Source organism: Mus caroli, unplaced genomic scaffold, assembly GCF_978045245.1.
Source record: "Mus caroli unplaced genomic scaffold, Mus_caroli_1 scaffold_8, whole genome shotgun sequence".
Classification (NCBI taxonomy): domain Eukaryota; kingdom Metazoa; phylum Chordata; class Mammalia; order Rodentia; family Muridae; genus Mus; species Mus caroli.
In genome coordinates, this window is record NW_028227263.1 from 65,195,067 (window position 1) to 65,211,270 (window position 16,204).

Sequence of the window (16,204 nt, forward strand, 5' to 3'; positions counted from 1 at the left end):
GGTCAGACTACAGAAAAACTGCTCCCCAAACCCCACAAACCTAAAGTAATCAGGCTCCGGTCCTGCCGATAGGTCTTTGCAGTGTGAGTCGGATCAGAGTGAGATCTCTGTACTTGGAGTCTCCATTTGACAGATGAGGGTGGTGGAGGCTCAGAGAGAACCGAGCTGTCTATGGGTCACAGTGAGATGTGACAGAACCAGGCTATCAGGTCACTGCTCTAAGCTGTGCAGGTGTCATGTAGAGCCTCTGAGTTAAGGGAGGTGACAGCATTTCTGCCCAGGGACCAGGAAGGAGGACTTTTGTTTTTAATTTTTAAAATTATTTTTAATACTATCTTTAATAGTTTTTATTATTTGAAACTTTCATACATTTATACAATGTATCTTGATCATATCGGTCCACCACAGTCCCCTTCCTTCAGAAGCCAGCAACTACCTCCACTAGGGGTGGGGCCTCCAGGGCCCATCCCCCATCCACACTGGAAATTGGATTGGCTAGCTCTGTGCAGGTGACCACAGCTGCTGTCAGTTGGTGTGTGCAATAGCCATACCATGCCTGGAAGTCAGCATGTCACAGCTCTCTTCCCTGTTTGTCCCCTTGACCCTTTCTGAGCCCTCTTATTTGAACCTCCCTGAGCCTTGGATTATAGACCATGGATATAAGATGACCCACCAACAGCTAAGTACTCAAAATTATTTATATATTTGTAACTGGCACTTTGACCAGTTATGAATCTCTGCATTAACCATTACCCTCTGTAAAAAGAAATTTCTCTCACCAAAGTTGAGAGCAATACAAATCTGTGGGTGCAAACACAAACATTTGGAGAGCAGTTTGATAGCATGACCATTTATCAAAACTACAAGTATCAGTTAGTTTTTGCTCTTTAACAATACTCCCTACCCCCAACTTAGTGGCTTAAAATGACACATTTATTATTTTATAACGTTATGGGTTGGTTAGACAGTTCAGGTCCCAAGGCCCTCTGAGTGCAATCAGATGGACCAAGGTAGTCGTATTCATTATGATTGTTAATCTCCATTGTCAGTTTGAGGGATTTAAAATCGCCATAGCAACACATCTCTGGCTGTGTCCAGAAAGGTTTAACAGAGCAGGAAGGCCCACTCTGAATGTGAACGGTACCATCCCATGGGAGGGCGTCCTAGACAGATTAGAAAAGAAAAAGCAAGCCTAGCAGCCAGCAGCACTCAGCTCTGTATGCTGAGATGGATACAGTAGGAGTATGGCCTCATGTAGCTGCCATCTTACCTCCCCTGCCCTGATGGAAATAAACCCTTCCTTCCTTACCTTGCTTCTTATCAGGTAAAAATAACTAATATCTTCCCTCTGGCCTTACCTGGGACCTAGCTGGTGCAGCGTGGCCTGGGGACTTTTTTGAGCTCTCCAGAGAGTGTCCTGACAGTGTTCTGAGCTCGAGTGTGTGGTTACTTGCATGCACGTGAGCATGCTCAAGGGTTGGTGGATGGGTTGAGAGGGAGGTGGAGAGCAAGTCCCTCACTGCGCTCCGAGCCTCTTCTTGTGTCATATTGTCACAGAACCACTGCTAAGCTGGTCACCAAGGTAAACGCCACTTCAAGGCCTAGGCAGCCAGAGCCTCTCAGCACACACAGTGGGTCTGCAGGGTTGTACCTGCAGGGGGAGGGAGGAGTCTTTCACAGTGGGACACAGAAAAGTCCAGTGGCCTTTTAAGATTTGAATTCTTACTTTTTTTTTTTTTCTTTTTCTTCCAGAATTCACCATGACGGTCAAAGAAACATATTGCTCAGTGACAAATCTTGAGCCAAATACCCAGTATGAGTTTTGGGTCATAGCTCAGAACAGGACTGGCCCCAGCCCCTGCAGTGAGCACGCAGTGTATATGACAGGTACTGATTGGGTTATTCATTTTCTTTTAAGGGAACTCAGGCATTTCAGGATTCTAGGTGGAACTGGGTTTTCTGCTTCCTCTGAAGGATAGAAAGAGCTGTGTGTGGTTTTCCCCTTCCTGTATTTTACTTAACGCAGTAGATCAACTTGCCTGGAGTGGCAGGGACGTTATTTTCATGGTTAGCCTGCTACCTGCAGGTATACTGACACTTGGGACTTGTCTGTATTAAGTTCCTTTTCTATTGCTGTATTAAAACACCATGTCCAAGGCAACTTAAGGAAGGGAGGGTTTATTTGGGATTGCTGTTCCAGGGAGATGAGCGTCTTGGCAAAGACATGACAGAGACATGGTTATATCGGTAGGAGCAGGAAACCGAGGGCTCACATCTTGAACTGCAAGTGTGGAGCAGGGGTGGGGGTGGGGGTGGGGGATGGGGGGTGGAGGGGGGTGGCAGGGCTTGAAATGGTGTGAGTCTCTACATTCTCAAGCCCACCTAGAGTGACATACCTTCTCCAGCAAGGCTGCACTTCCTGAAGGCCTACGACCTGGGAACAGAGCATTTGAATGTGCTAGGCAATGATGGATATTTATTACTGGAACCACCACAGGTCCAGAGAGCATCCCCAATCCCAGGAATGTCTGACAGGGGTTCCCAGGCGCTTGCATTGCTGTGGTGTTTGTCCACGTCTCTGAACAAAATGGCTGGAACGGAACCTAATGGTTGCTCGTATCTCCTTTCTCCTGTGTTTAGCCCCCTCTCCCCCCTCTATAAAAACCGAGGCAATCAGAAGCTGTGAAGAGGCTGCACTGATTTGCTGGGAGTCTGGGAACCTGAATCCGGTGGACTCCTACACGGTGGAGCTAATCCAGGCAGAGACACCAGAAGCCTCGGGGGTAACTGAGTGAGTCCTGAGAGTCTCCACTGCATATGCAGTGCAGGGACAAGGTCACAGTTTGTAATACATAGCACATAGCAATCTTATTTAGGTTGCTTAGGGTGCCCAAAAAGTAGCTGGGATGTTATTATTGATCATGAATGATGAATATTAACGGTGAAACCCATGTTGCCTTTTTTTTTTTAATCCAGTTAAGGGCTGGGATGTGGCCGAGTGGGTAAGAGGGCTTGCTCTGCAAGTGTGAGTGTGTGTGAGATAGGATCCCAAGCCCATGTTCAAAGCTGGGTGTGAATCCTCACCTGTAGCCCCAGAGCTATAGCAGGTAGAAACAGAGGACCACTTGGTCTTACCGGCTGCTAGTCTAACTCCAGGGTCAACGAGAGACCCCGTCTCAAAGGAATAAAAACAACAGTAAAGCCAAAACAATCCAGGCATGGTGGTGCCTGTCTATAATTCTAGCACTTGGGAGGTGGAGGCAGGAGGGTTGGGAATTCAAGATCATCCTTGTCTTTATAGCAAATGCAAGCCCAGTATGGGTCTGAGACCCTGCCTTTAAAAAAAAAAAAAAAAAAAAATTCCAGGCTGGAGAGATGGCTCAGTGGTTAATAGCACTGACTGCTCTTCCGAAGGTCCTGAGTTCAATTCCCAGCAACTACATGGTGGCTCACAACCATCTGTAATGAGATCTGACACCCTCTTCTGGTGCATCTGAAGACAGCTACAGTGTACTTAGATATAATAATAAATAAATCTAAAAAAAAAATTCCTTTCCATTTGTGTATCAAGAATCAATCACTGAGGGTGATTAAAATTAGGGCATATGGTGAAGGGCCCAGGAACGACAAAGGAGACTTGATGTACAGTGTACAAAGGATACAGAACACTGCCTGGAGGCTTCTCCACCAGTCTGAGAGTGAGAGGCCTTCACAAGTCTGTGAGGAATTGGACATGGTGGCCACCAGGGCCTACAGGTCCCAGGAGTCTACCACATAGCACCACAGAGGAAGCGTGGCTGCTCGGGCTTAGAGCCAGGCAGTCAGGCCTGAAGCTGACAGATCAAGGACTCCTCCAGCTGGGCAGCCCATCCCTGGCCGTGGAGTCCAGGGTAGCTCTGCTGGGGACTTCGGGAGTGCACTGAGCTGTGTCATGAGAATGGAAAAGGCCTTTGAGGCTAGCCATTAGAGAGGCTGATGTAAGCCAGCTAGGAGCCTGTGAAGAAGGAGCGCTGTGCACTTACTGTGAACTCAGGATGGGACAGAGTGCAGAATGCTCTTCCCACAGGGGACCTTCTATAAAGAATCGCGTTAACTATGGTGAGCGAATGCACTTGAATGCAGGGACATGGAGGGGAAGCCCTGGCATGTCCACATTATCTCTGTGGGAATGGCAAAGGCCTGGGAGAAATATTGTTGACTCTTCTCATATGCCCAATGATGATAAGACTTAGCATCTCCCTTGCTCGCTTCACTTGCATCTGCTTAAGCTAACTGCAAATGTCTCATGTTTTGTTTGCTTAATAAGAATGAGACGTGCTTTGTTTGCACTACTTAAGCTCAGACGTTCAGAGTCCCCTGGTTATCCCACATAGATCATTGGCATTTTCCTTCAATCCACAGAGACTTATCCCTGCTGGCTGGGTCTGGTTGAGAGCCTTAGAGCCTATCATGTATTCTATGTATCTGTTCTTGCCGAGATCTGTGTGCCTATAGCCACAGCAAAGCTGGAGATAGTCAGAAGTCAGGGGAGGGGTCCAGTGATTCAGACCCCCCTAGCAATTCAGGTTTCCTTTGCTGTTTATAATAGCCTGGGATTGGGCAAATCCATAATGCTGGAGCCCTCGGAAGACCGGTCAGCAACTTGGGTGATCTGATGCTTACTCTCATAGAACAAACTGAATCACGTGTCCCATCACTGAAGGAAAGGCTCGTCCCGCTTCAGACCTCAGCTTGTAAGTCACCACCACCCGTCCATGCTGCAGCACACGCAAGCTTCTCAGGAATACGACGGAGCTCTCTGGAGCAATGCCTCTCTTCCCGAACAGACCGTAGGTTCCCTGGGAATAGGGATTATGTCCGGTTTCCCAGGGCGTATAGCATCTGGGATAGAAGGAGCTTGGTTAATCTACTGAAGTGAACAAGCAGAAGTGTCTCTCTGGCCCAGAGCTGCAGCCTCCAAGATGACAACCTGTTCTCATGTCTGTACATGGGCACCATCCTGAAGACTTCAGTTGTCCATTTCAGTTGAATGGAAATGGGGTTGACAGCCACAGAAATCCAGATGGTGTAACGAGCTTGTATTCCCATACAGTCCAACTGAAATGATCTGGATCATTCTCTGTGACAGTTGCTCCAGTAGTCACATTGAGCACAGTGTTGGGTGCTTGGGAAACCTGGCTGAGGAGCTCGGAAGGGAGCCAGCCAGACACAGACTGGCAAGCAAGCTGTGAGCTGTGGGCGACCTGCCCAGGGATCTGAGAGTCTTGACTGAGCTGCTGTGGGTCAGAGGACAGTGGGTGTAAAAAGGGTGGCTGATGCCTGGGCTCCTGCTCACAGTTGCTCTGCTTCTTCTGTGCATAGGTCTGTCGTAGGCATCCCAACCTGTGAATCCCTGATACAGCTGCAGCCTAGACACAGCTACACCATCTATGTGCGAGCCCTCAACGTGGGAGGCACCAGTGCCAGAAGTGAGCCTGCTACAGTGCACACCACAGGTCTGTAAGCCAGCCACACTCTTGGGACTCAAAATTAGCCACTTGGTTGCAAATTCAGTGGTAAGAGTGTATTGGAAAACATAACTATCACATTATGGACAGATCAGACATCGAAGGGTCTCTTGAGTCACGGAAGCCCCATAGAACCTGGGTTGGTTGAGCTAGTACTAAAACTCTAGGCTTTTCTCCATGTCCCTCAAGTACCAGAGGCTATCCCACTGGATCTGGGTGGCCTGTTTGTTTGTTTGTTTGTTTGGCTTTGTTTTTTGAGATGGGATTTTGCTTTATGGCTCAGGCTGGTCTCGAATTTAATATGTCGTCAAGCTGACCTGGAGCTCAAGGTAATCCTTCTGCTTCAGCCTCTCCAGTGCTGGGCATTACAGGTGTGAGCCAGCACACCTGCTTTGGAAGACGGTTTTACCACATTCCCAAGAACTCCAAATAGCCAGGCTCCTGCTCCTTCTGTAAGAAGGAGCCCCTCCCCGGTTAGAAGCCAACTGAGTCTCCACTGTTCAACCTCCTCCCAGCTTCCATGCTCTGTCTGACCATCCTGGGTGCTGACATCCTGTCCCATGTGCCTTCACTATGTCAGAGAACTGGCATGTCCCAGGTCCAAGTCCTAAGTAAGCAGAGACCTCATTAGAAACATCCACTGCCAAGCCCCGCCCAGCCGACCCACCCCCTGCAATGCTCTGCTCAGGCTCGGGCTCTGCATCCAAGCTTCACTGCAGCCTCCAAAAGCCTCCCAGAGCAATCCAGTTCAAGCCAGCTGAGTGGGTGGCCTCCAGGTGAGCGGCAGAAGCAGAGAGACCAGCCAGTGTTTGGGAACAAATGTTCCTTCCTGAGCTCTTTCACTGAAACACTCTGAGCCTCTGTCCCCGTTCCCATTGGCAGGAGGCAGAATGGCACATTCATATTCCAGCCTCACAGATGGGAAGAGCAAGCTGAGTGTTTTGAAATTACAGCTGCTTGCTCTGAAAAACAAACTGACAACGCTGAGAGCAGAAAACAAAGGCACAGCCAGCTCTGTTCAGAGCCTCTTTCAGAGGCTGAGGCAGGAGAATTGTTACAAGTTTAAGGGCTGCTTATGGGACAAAGTGGTTGCAGTATGAGACCCTGTTTAAAGAGCAATAACAAAAAGCAAATCCCCTCAATATGGTTTTCCTTGGCAAGGTTAGAAATTCTTACTCAGGTCCAAACACTCAGAGCCTGCAAATTAAAAACCTGGTGTCTGGGATCAGACAGAGGTAAGTAGCTCAGTCTGACTTCTATCATCTACTTCTTAACCACCTGAGCCTCAGGTTCCTCATCTACAAAATGGGGACAGTAACATCCCTATCTAGGTACAGTCATAAGGGCTAAGGGAGAGAAGATATACAGATTGCATGGCACTAATTGTACAAGTCCTGCCCCCACCCCCAATAGTGGCCACCCTATTCACAGGTTGGTCATGACTCTACCAGGGGCAGGGATTCTGTGCATCCATGGGGAAGAAGCCACATACATGGGTAATGCTCTTAGACCATGCAGGGAAAGTCCTGCAATAACAGGTTGGGGTTTCTCGATGTTCCCTCTCCCCACAGGAAGCTATTTCCAATTGAACAAAGACACCTGCCATCCCTGGCTGACCATTTCTGAAGATGGGTTTACGGTAGTTCGAAGTGAGAAGAAAAGTTTCAGAAGGGAGCTGCCACCGAGCAAGACGCAATTTACCAGGTATCTGACTGCCTCTCCCTGACCCCCATGGAGCATTTGGGAAACGTAGCTATTACCTAGAAGAGGAGAAGACTGTGGTGGCCTCTGCCCAGGGAAGTCCCAGGCTGTGGGCACTATGGGATATAGCCAGACTATCAGGTCACATAGCACAGGGACAGACAGACACCAGGCACTGAGTGAGCACTTTCTCCTGTTGCTGTGACGTTTCCCCCTTAGTCCAGCGGTTCTCAGTCTATGAATTGAGACCTTTGGCAGTCAAATGACCCTTCCACAGGAGTCACCTAAGACCATCACAAAACCCATGTTAGGATTCATAACAGTAGCAAAATTTTAGTTATGAAGTAGTAACAGAAATGTTTATGGTTGAGGGTCACCACAACATGAGGAACTGTATTAAAGGGTCACAGTATTAGGAAGGCTGAGAACCACTGTCTTACTTAAGTCTTGTCTTCTCCAAGGAGAGAATTCGGCCAAGAGACAACACAGTGCTGGCAGAAGTTCACTTGTGAAAACAGGGCCTGGCTGCAGAGCTGGAGGGAATGGCCCCAGCACAGTGGGTTCCTTTGAAGCTTCTTAATGAGTTATGTGAATATTTATGAGGCAGGCGGTGCGTTTCTAAGGGAAAGGTGACCCTTCCCCTCCCACCTCGTGGTGGACCAGATCTCTGTTTTAGACGAGATTCAGAACCAGCTGCTCTACGGATTCAGACATTTTGTTAGCCGGCATGTGTGACAGTTGGGCAAGCATCCTGGCTACTTAGTTTCTGGTGTAACTGGAAGAAATAACTCCAGCTCAAAGATGCTTGCCATTCTGCCCTCCAGGAAACTGAGCACCAGTTCTCATGGTTCCTCACAGCTACTTGTTTGCTCGCCCCATCACCCTCACACCAACGATCACATCACCAAAGCAGCAGGCAGGATAGGTGTTCCAGATCGAAAGGTGGAACAGAAAACTGTCTTTCCCCTTACACAAGACCAGAGGGCAGGTTACCATTCGGGCTGTCTGTCTGTTGAGCTTGCTAGCTCCTTCCAGAGCTCAGTACATTATGCTGAGATATTAACTTATATTATTCGTCTCTTTTCTTTTTTTTTTTTTTTTTACTATTTGTTTTTTTTTTAAGATTTATTTATTTATTATATGTAAGTACACTGTAGCTGTCTTCAGACACTCCAGAAGAGGGTGCCAGATCTCGTTGTAGATGGTTGTGAGCCACCATGTGGTTGCTGGGATTTGAACTCTGGACCTTTGGAAGAGCAGTCGGGTGCTCTTACCCACTGAGCCATCTCACCAGCCCCTATTCGTCTCTTTTCAAGAGGCTTAAAATAAGGGCTACTATATAATAGAGAGAAAAGCAAAAGCAACAAAAGGAAAGGGACAGATTAACTCCCAAGGCTGAATCAATTTCTAAGCTTAAAACAGTAAACATAGCCTCTCTACTTCCCAGGAGTCAGGGGAAAGCTAAGAGTTCAGAGGATCTGCTGATGAAGAAAGTGGCTTTCCTGTCGTGGGCGGCAGCTGGAGACACAGCCCTACGCTGCCAGCTATCCCAGCCCACGAAGGCCTTTACTTAGGTGAAGTCCTGTAATCAATCACAGATGATTTCAGATTAAGTCAGTGTTAGGTTAATGCTTTTCCTGTAGATTAAGCGAGGGTGGAGAGGCAGGTGGAGGATTAAGAACAGAACAGTTGTATGTATTTAAGGAGGTGCAGGTGCTCTCAAGCGAGTCTAGCATAAGTGGGTTTTTGGTTTAAGAATCTCATGTAGCTATGGATGAGCCGGAATGTCTCATCTTCGTGCCTCTGTTTCCCAAGCCCGGGGATGATGGGTAGCTCGTCAGCACACCTGACTATGCAAAATGCTTTTTGATCGTCTTTATTTTTTGCATTCTGCTTCTTAAGACACGGGAGAATTTAAGAGCCATTGTCTTGGCTTTGGGAGGAGGTCCAGCTGAGTTAGCCCCATTTTAATCTCCAGTTCTAGTGGATCTGAAATGGCTGTGCTGTGTGCAAGGGTGGAGGGGGAGGTATTGTCCCTGCCCTCCCCATGGACTCTTCAAGCAGGTACTCGTCAGACATGCCTACAAAAGAGGAGGCAGAGGAACACAGGCATCCTTGGAGCCTCACCTAGTGTGCTTTCCATTGCGGTCACCACGACCAAGAGCAACTTGGAGAGGAAAGGATGCCTTTATACCCTCCGCCCGCATCCCATTGGTCCCAAGCAAGCATGTACTCCAAGTGGCATTTCCCAATTGGCTGTCACTGTCTGCATCATCAGTCTCTAAGCTCTCAGGCAGGCTTCAGTTTGGCCTTCATGTGGAAGTTTCCTATGTGAAAGTGAGGCCCCACTTGTTGTTTACCTACATTTATGTGGAAGTGGCCACCACCCCAGCAGTGGGTTCCTCCTAGCTAGCACAGGAATCATGAACTGGATGTTCATTTTGGAGGTTCTGGTGTGATCCAACTTGCAAGAGAAACCTTCCTCTATGGAAATACCTGAGCCACCAGCAGTGGTTCCCAGAGGAGGGCTCGGGGTTGGTGTTGATGACAGGGAAGGAATGTGCTATCATGCTTTTGAGTCACCCTCTGGATTTTTTCCCCCAAAATGTTTCCTATCATTCTCACTATTACTATGTGTGCTGTGCATGTGTGTACAGACACACGTGCTGTGGCATGTCGGTGGTGGGGTGGGGGTGGGGGACTCCCTCCTAACACTTCCCGTGGGATCTGGGGGTGTGACTCAGGTTGCCAGGCTTGTCCAGCAAACATTTTTTTGCACCAGCCCAATCTCTGGAGTCTTGTCACCCCTAGCATAAATGGTACCTCAGAGATCCTTCTGGCCAGTGACGAACTTCAAGCATATGGTGCCTTGACTGTGGTGCTTAGGCACTCAGTCCCTCCCATCTTACAGTGTATCTACCTTCAGTACCAGAAATGCCTTAGCCACTTTAAAGACACAACAAGAACCTGTTCTGTAGGCTTTACTGTTACTTCATTCCATGTTTCATACCAGGCAATGTAATCTTCCAGTCTTCAGCATCAGCTATGCTTGGGGCACCACCGTGAAATATGTCCCCACCTTTTGATAGAACCCAGAGTCTTATGCATGCTATACAAGAACTCTAACACCCCAGCCCAGCCCAGCCCAGCCCAGCCCAGCCCAGCCCAGCCTGTGCTTCTACCCTTTCTAAACCCAGGTGTGTTGCTGTCATGGGGAATCTAATTCCAGTCCGAGGGCGCCATTACTGGGAAGTGGAGGTGGCTGAGCATATGGACTACACTGTGGGTGTGGTCTGTGAAGATGTCCCTAAACAGGAAGACCTGGGCGCAAACTCCTTGTCCTGGTGCATGAGGCACACATTTGTTTCCAAAAGGTAAAGTCACCTCTAGCCTCCTGGACACCCACAGCAAGGATTCGAAAGATGAAAGAGAGGTTTTCCTGACAGTAATCAACACACACACACATTTGTTTAGAAAAACCTCAGGTATGTCAAGAGTTGTTGCCACCAACTTCACCTGAAAGAGAAAAAAACATCTAAAGCTCGCCATGTGCTCTTCAGGTACCAACAGCGTCCCCCTTGAGTCAGGGGCTTAACTGTGTAGCCCTGGCTAGCCTGGAATGCATTATGTAGACCGGGCTGGCCTCAAGACTCACAGAGATTCATCTGCTTCTTCTGCCAAGCTTTGGGATTAAAGGCATGTCCCACCAGGCCTGGCCCATACGGTCCTGTACGTTTTCAGGACAAAGGCCGCCCTCACAGTAGCTGGATCATCCACCCACTTGTGGACAGTCAGAGCTTGGCTTCCAACCCAGGCAGTTTGGCTCCAGCAGTACAGGTCTTAAGCTCCTGTATTCCATCCTCAGAGCTGCTGTGGAAGCCATTCCATCTTCAGTCAGTGTGGCCAAGGGGTCCCATGACCCCAGCTTCTGCCACAGAGCACTACATAGACTAGATGCATGGAGGATAAAAAAATCCCAGAGTCCTGGCCAATGCCCAAAATGCTTAGATTTACAAGGCCATGGCAACCACCTTCCTTTACTTGAAAACTTTCAAAACAAAACACGCTGGCAGGCATATCCCTCGAGGCCCCTACCTCTTACAAGAAGTAGCCTCTGGCCAGCAGTGGTGGTGCACGCCTTCAATCCCAGCATTGGGAGGCAGTGGCAGGTGGATTTCTGAGTTTGAGGCCAGCCTGATCTACAGAGTGAGTTAGTTTTAGGACAGCCAGGGCTACACAGAGAAATCCTGTCTTGAAAAACTTAAAAAAAGACAAGATCATGTCCGAACATTAAGAGAACAGTAGCTTTTCCCCAGATAGGGAGCAGATTAGACTGGGCTCTGCTAACCATGAGAACCATTTTAGAATGCAAGAGCCGCTCTCAGTGAAGCCAGGTACTTAATCTGAACCAAGAATAGAGGTCAAAGGCCTCTTTTGTTTAGAAAGAACAAGGGTCAGCGTCAAACCAGGAAACTAAAGGAAGCATAGGAGTCAGTGTGTAACAGGGGAGTTGGCAGCAAGATGAGGTAAATTTTGGCTGCCAGAATAATGGAGGAAAGCAAGGCTCGAGCTGACAGAAGTTTCTAGCAATCATGTCTGGAGGGAAGAAGAAAGAAGGAAGCCATGTGAGGATGAGGACCGGCCCTACCCGTATTTTGGGTTCATGGTCTTGAGTCTGTTGGTAGAGAGAAGAAGGAACTCATTTATTTTCTGGTAGCTGCTCACATTAAAGGAGTGAGCAGGGGAGCTGAGATAGAGACCAGCTACTTGACACTGAAGTGCTGATCTAGGGAGTCTGAATCAATATACCGAACAAGTGGGTCTTCAGATGTCTGCATGACCAGTGGCTAGCTTTGATTTTTGGCCACTTTTCAAAGCACACGGGATACACAGCAAAAGGGGTGCAGGTCATGCCCAGCACCCACCTGTGACAGCCAGGCCACTGCCACCCCTGCTCAGGAAGAACTGGAGCCATGGAGTCCTGGTTCAGTTTGTAGAGAAGGCCCGCAAGGCTTCCTCATTTCAGATGTCTTTACTCCAGATGAGTCACACACCGACCGGCTCCAGATGTTTCCTTTCAGTGCAAACTCGGACGCAGTGGAAGTTTATGGTTCTGTATAAAAGCTTTTAAGGTGCAGAGTTCACTCACAAGGAAAGCCGGAAACTGTGTTTTAGGACACATATTAGAAAGAAGGAGTTAGAAAGTGTCATGTTGCTTGGTAGTCACTGACAGTCAGTATAAAGCACTCTGCAAGCAGCTCGCCTATCGTTTCTATCCTTTGTTGTATCAACATTGAATTTTCAGGCACCAGTATGAGTTTCTGCACAACAGGACGACTCCAGACATCAGGATCACAGTTGCTCCGAGGAAGATTGGCGTGCTGCTGGACTACGAGAACTCCAAGCTGTCCTTTTTCAATGTGGACATTGCTCAGCACCTGTACACATTTAGCTGTCAGCTCCACCAGCTTGTGCATCCCTGCTTTTCCCTGGAAAAGTCTGGATGCCTAAAGATCTACAATGGCATTTCAATGCCAAAGCATGTCACTTTCTTTTAGGCCCTTCTGGTATTTCCACTCTTTCTTCCTTCCTGTCCCTCAGCCACCCTCCCCTTGCTGGCTGAACTTGGTATTCAAGGTTCCTACTGCTAGCCGAAGCTAAAGCTCACAGTAGTGTCAGTTGATGGTGTACTGGAACCCATTTCACCTGTGTGCTGTACCCTGCTGAAGCTAGGGGGAGCCCTTATCAGGCTGTTAAATGAGGGCTCTTGTGTGGTCGAATTCTTGGAGTGTCAAATTGCAGTTTGTGATATGTAAAGTATTTTAAGTCTCCTAAACTTATAGACCTAGGGAGAGGGTCAGGGAAGTCATGATGGCATCAGCAGCCCCTGTACATTTGTGACATTTCACTGTTTACCAAGATCAGACTAGGAAAGGCAAGAAATTACAGAAAAAGAAGGAAGCCAGGTGCCCATCTCAAGGCCATTGTGGTAACTGAATAAGAATGGTTCCCGTAGGGCATGCTTAGTCATGGGTGGAGGAGGGGCTAGGAGTGGCACTGCTTGAAAAGGATTAGGCTTATTAGGAGAAGTGGCTTTGTGGATCAGAATAAACCTCTCCACTACGATCCCATGCAGTGAGTACTGCCATGCTTCCTGCCATAATAAAGGGCTTAACCTCTCAAACTATAAGCCAGCCAGCACCCAATTATATGTTTTCTTTTATAAGCATTATCTTGGTCATGGTGTCTCTTCACAGCAACAAAACAATAACTAATACACAAGTTGGTTGTTATCAAGGACTGGGGTATTGCTGTAACAGGCTCGACTGTGCTGCTTGTTGGAAGAATATGAAAGGCTTTGGGACTTTGGACTAGAAAAGTGGCTAAGTACTTTAAGTGTGACTAATGGGAGAACAGAAGACACTGCTGAGATGATTTGAACTGTGGGATTCAGGGGATCAAGAAGTTTAAGAGGGGATGAATATTAGTAAGTGGCCATTGGACCATTCTTGTGATATTTTATCAAAGAATATGGCTGCTTTTTGCCCTTGCCCTAAAAATTTGCCTGAGGCCAAATTGAAGAGTTTTGGATTAACAGCTTTTAACCAAGGAGATTTCAAGACAGCCTGGTATTGACCCTGCAATAAGGCTATGAGTGACTGCTCTTATTCATATCTATAGTGAAAAGGAGTAAGGGGAACAGGAACAGTACAAAATGTAAAGTTTGAGTAGAAAAGGAAGACCAGGAAATGATTTGTTAGAGCCAAGCTGGGCTCAAGGAGACTAGGTTAAAGAAAAGCCAGGTGCTAACTGGAATAAAGGAATGGTGACCTCAGGGCAACACCACACCCACCTAAGCTTCCAACCTGAGAAAGGAATCAAAGGAAAGCTTGAGCAGTAAAGGAAGCCATCAACAGGAAGCTGGTGCAGACTGTAACTGAGAGAGGGGGTCAAGTTCCAGCCCCAGCAAGCAGAACTTAGCAGCTTCAGCCATGCGGTTCTTTCTGGCTTTAGAGTTAAGAATGTAAGACAGGAGGTTGTGGAATCTTCCTTCACAGTTAAAGACAGCCACTTAGGCCAGATGTGTCAGCAGTGTCCCTGTGTGGAGGCCCAAAAAGGATATGAAATTGTAAAGGTGACACCTGATTGCCTTGGAAACCTCATGGTGTTGGAGATGCCAGACACATGGGACACCTGCCAAGGACAGCTGCTAAGAGGGTATGTAACATGAGAGAGAGAGAGAGAGAGAGAGTGCTGCAGTCATCAAAGCTGAAAGGAGTTGTGGATCTGAAGAACACTTGGACATTAGACATGGAGATGCAGGACTGGAGTCAGCCTTGTTAGGTTTAGGTCTTGCTTTGGTCCAGTATTTCCTCACTATTCTCCTTTTCCTTCCTGATGGAATGGTAACATCTATTCTGTGCCACTGTATGTTGGAAGGATGTGATCTCTTTTTTTATTTTGATCTTACGGGTGATACAGTTAAGAGATTGCCATGTATCGCAGAAGAAACTTTGGACTTGAAAACAGTGTTAGTGTTGTGACAGCAATAGAAGAGTGACAAAGACAACCATCTACCTAGCCCAGTGTTTCCTAACAAAAGCACGGCAAAATGCACTGTTGAAACAGCTGTCTTCTGCTTCATGGTGGTTCTAACTCCACTCTGACTCTGAAATTACCTCCAAGATGCCTACAGGCAGAGACTGTGTGCCTTGTTTATAATTTGACTTTGGGGGCTAACATGCCGACAGGTGCACACCAATACATGGCGCCTAAACAAGCACCTTCTTCATGCTCGCGCCACTGCTCTTTGGCTTCCTGCTGCTCTTGGTGGGAAAGATGGCAGGGAGGAGGAGAAAACTCTTAAGGGAGGCAGGTGAAGAACAGAAGCTACCCATGGCTCACTGGAGGGCTACTGCCATGCCCACACACACAATCTACTCGTGATTGGGGTGAATGGAGACCCGAGGAAGGGGCTCGGGATAGGTGGAGATGAGAGAAAGAGCATTAGCTAGGATTCATCAAGGAACCGTCATGAAGTGAAAAAGCAGTGGATTTGAAGCCAAGGACTGGGTCCGACTGCTTTTTGTATCTACTTGCCTAAAACCTACAGACCCGTGCTCCCCATCAAACAAAGGAGAGACGGTATTTGTCTCATAAGGATGTGATGCTTCATCCAAACCTAAGTGCCGAGTAATGAGTGGCATACGGTGTATTTATGTTTCAGGGCAATCATCAGCTCACCGCAGTCAATGCTGGGCCCTAGGGAAGGGAAGGCACTGTAGCCAGCAGCTCTTGGGTGCCCTGCCTCACTGTCTTCAGCTAAGGACCATGGTGCCTGGCTCCACCAGCTCCATTGCTGGCTCCCCTGTTCACATTTCCAATCCCCAACTCAAGTCCCTGTCAAAGCTTAGCACTCCAGCTGCAGAGTAAGAACTTCACTTGAAAAGACCAGGACACTGTTGAGTACCAAGTCCCCTGATGCTGCCAACACAGGCGTGCCCAGGGAGACCCTCTTCTCTTTAGAACTTTGTGTTCTAGCCCACCCTAATTCTGATGCGGTAACAACTCTCCCCTCCTTCTGGACGCTACTAGTGCAAGCAGCAGCTCAGATTCCTGATTTATCACTTGCCCATAGAGCTTGTCTGTCTGTCTGTCTGCCTGCCTCTCTGTCTGTCTCTCTCTGTGTGTGTCTCTCTCTGTCTCTTTCACACACACACACACACACACGCACACACACACTGGACTTCTTCTTACCCTGACATAAGGCACTGCAGATGTAAACACAAGCTGGCTGAAGCTGTTAATGAAATATGCATGTGTATTTAGTGAAAGACATTCTCTACTACTGAAATAGAAACCACCAAGTGGGAAACGTGGATCACAGGCATGGGATCTACTGGGATTCCTGGACTGCTTTGCACATAACACAAACAGGGAACATGACTAAAACATAATACCCAAAAAATTTTGATACTTTTTTTTTATTTAACAAG

At 47.8% G+C, this 16,204-nt stretch overlaps 1 protein-coding gene across 1 annotated transcript in view; it reads left to right on the forward strand.

Moving 5' to 3' along the window:
• Positions 1-16,184, forward strand: part of Fsd2 (fibronectin type III and SPRY domain containing 2) — a 36,123-nt gene extending 19,939 nt beyond the window's left edge. The window contains exons 8-13 of the mRNA XM_021168942.3: positions 1,753-1,887; positions 2,641-2,791; positions 5,362-5,495; positions 7,079-7,211; positions 10,406-10,582; positions 12,514-16,184. Of these exons, the coding sequence (XP_021024601.1) occupies positions 1,753-1,887; positions 2,641-2,791; positions 5,362-5,495; positions 7,079-7,211; positions 10,406-10,582; positions 12,514-12,766 (983 nt within the window). The 3' untranslated portion in view covers positions 12,767-16,184. The remainder of the gene's footprint in view (positions 1-1,752; positions 1,888-2,640; positions 2,792-5,361; positions 5,496-7,078; positions 7,212-10,405; positions 10,583-12,513) is intronic.
• Positions 16,185-16,204: the final 20 nt, after the last annotated feature.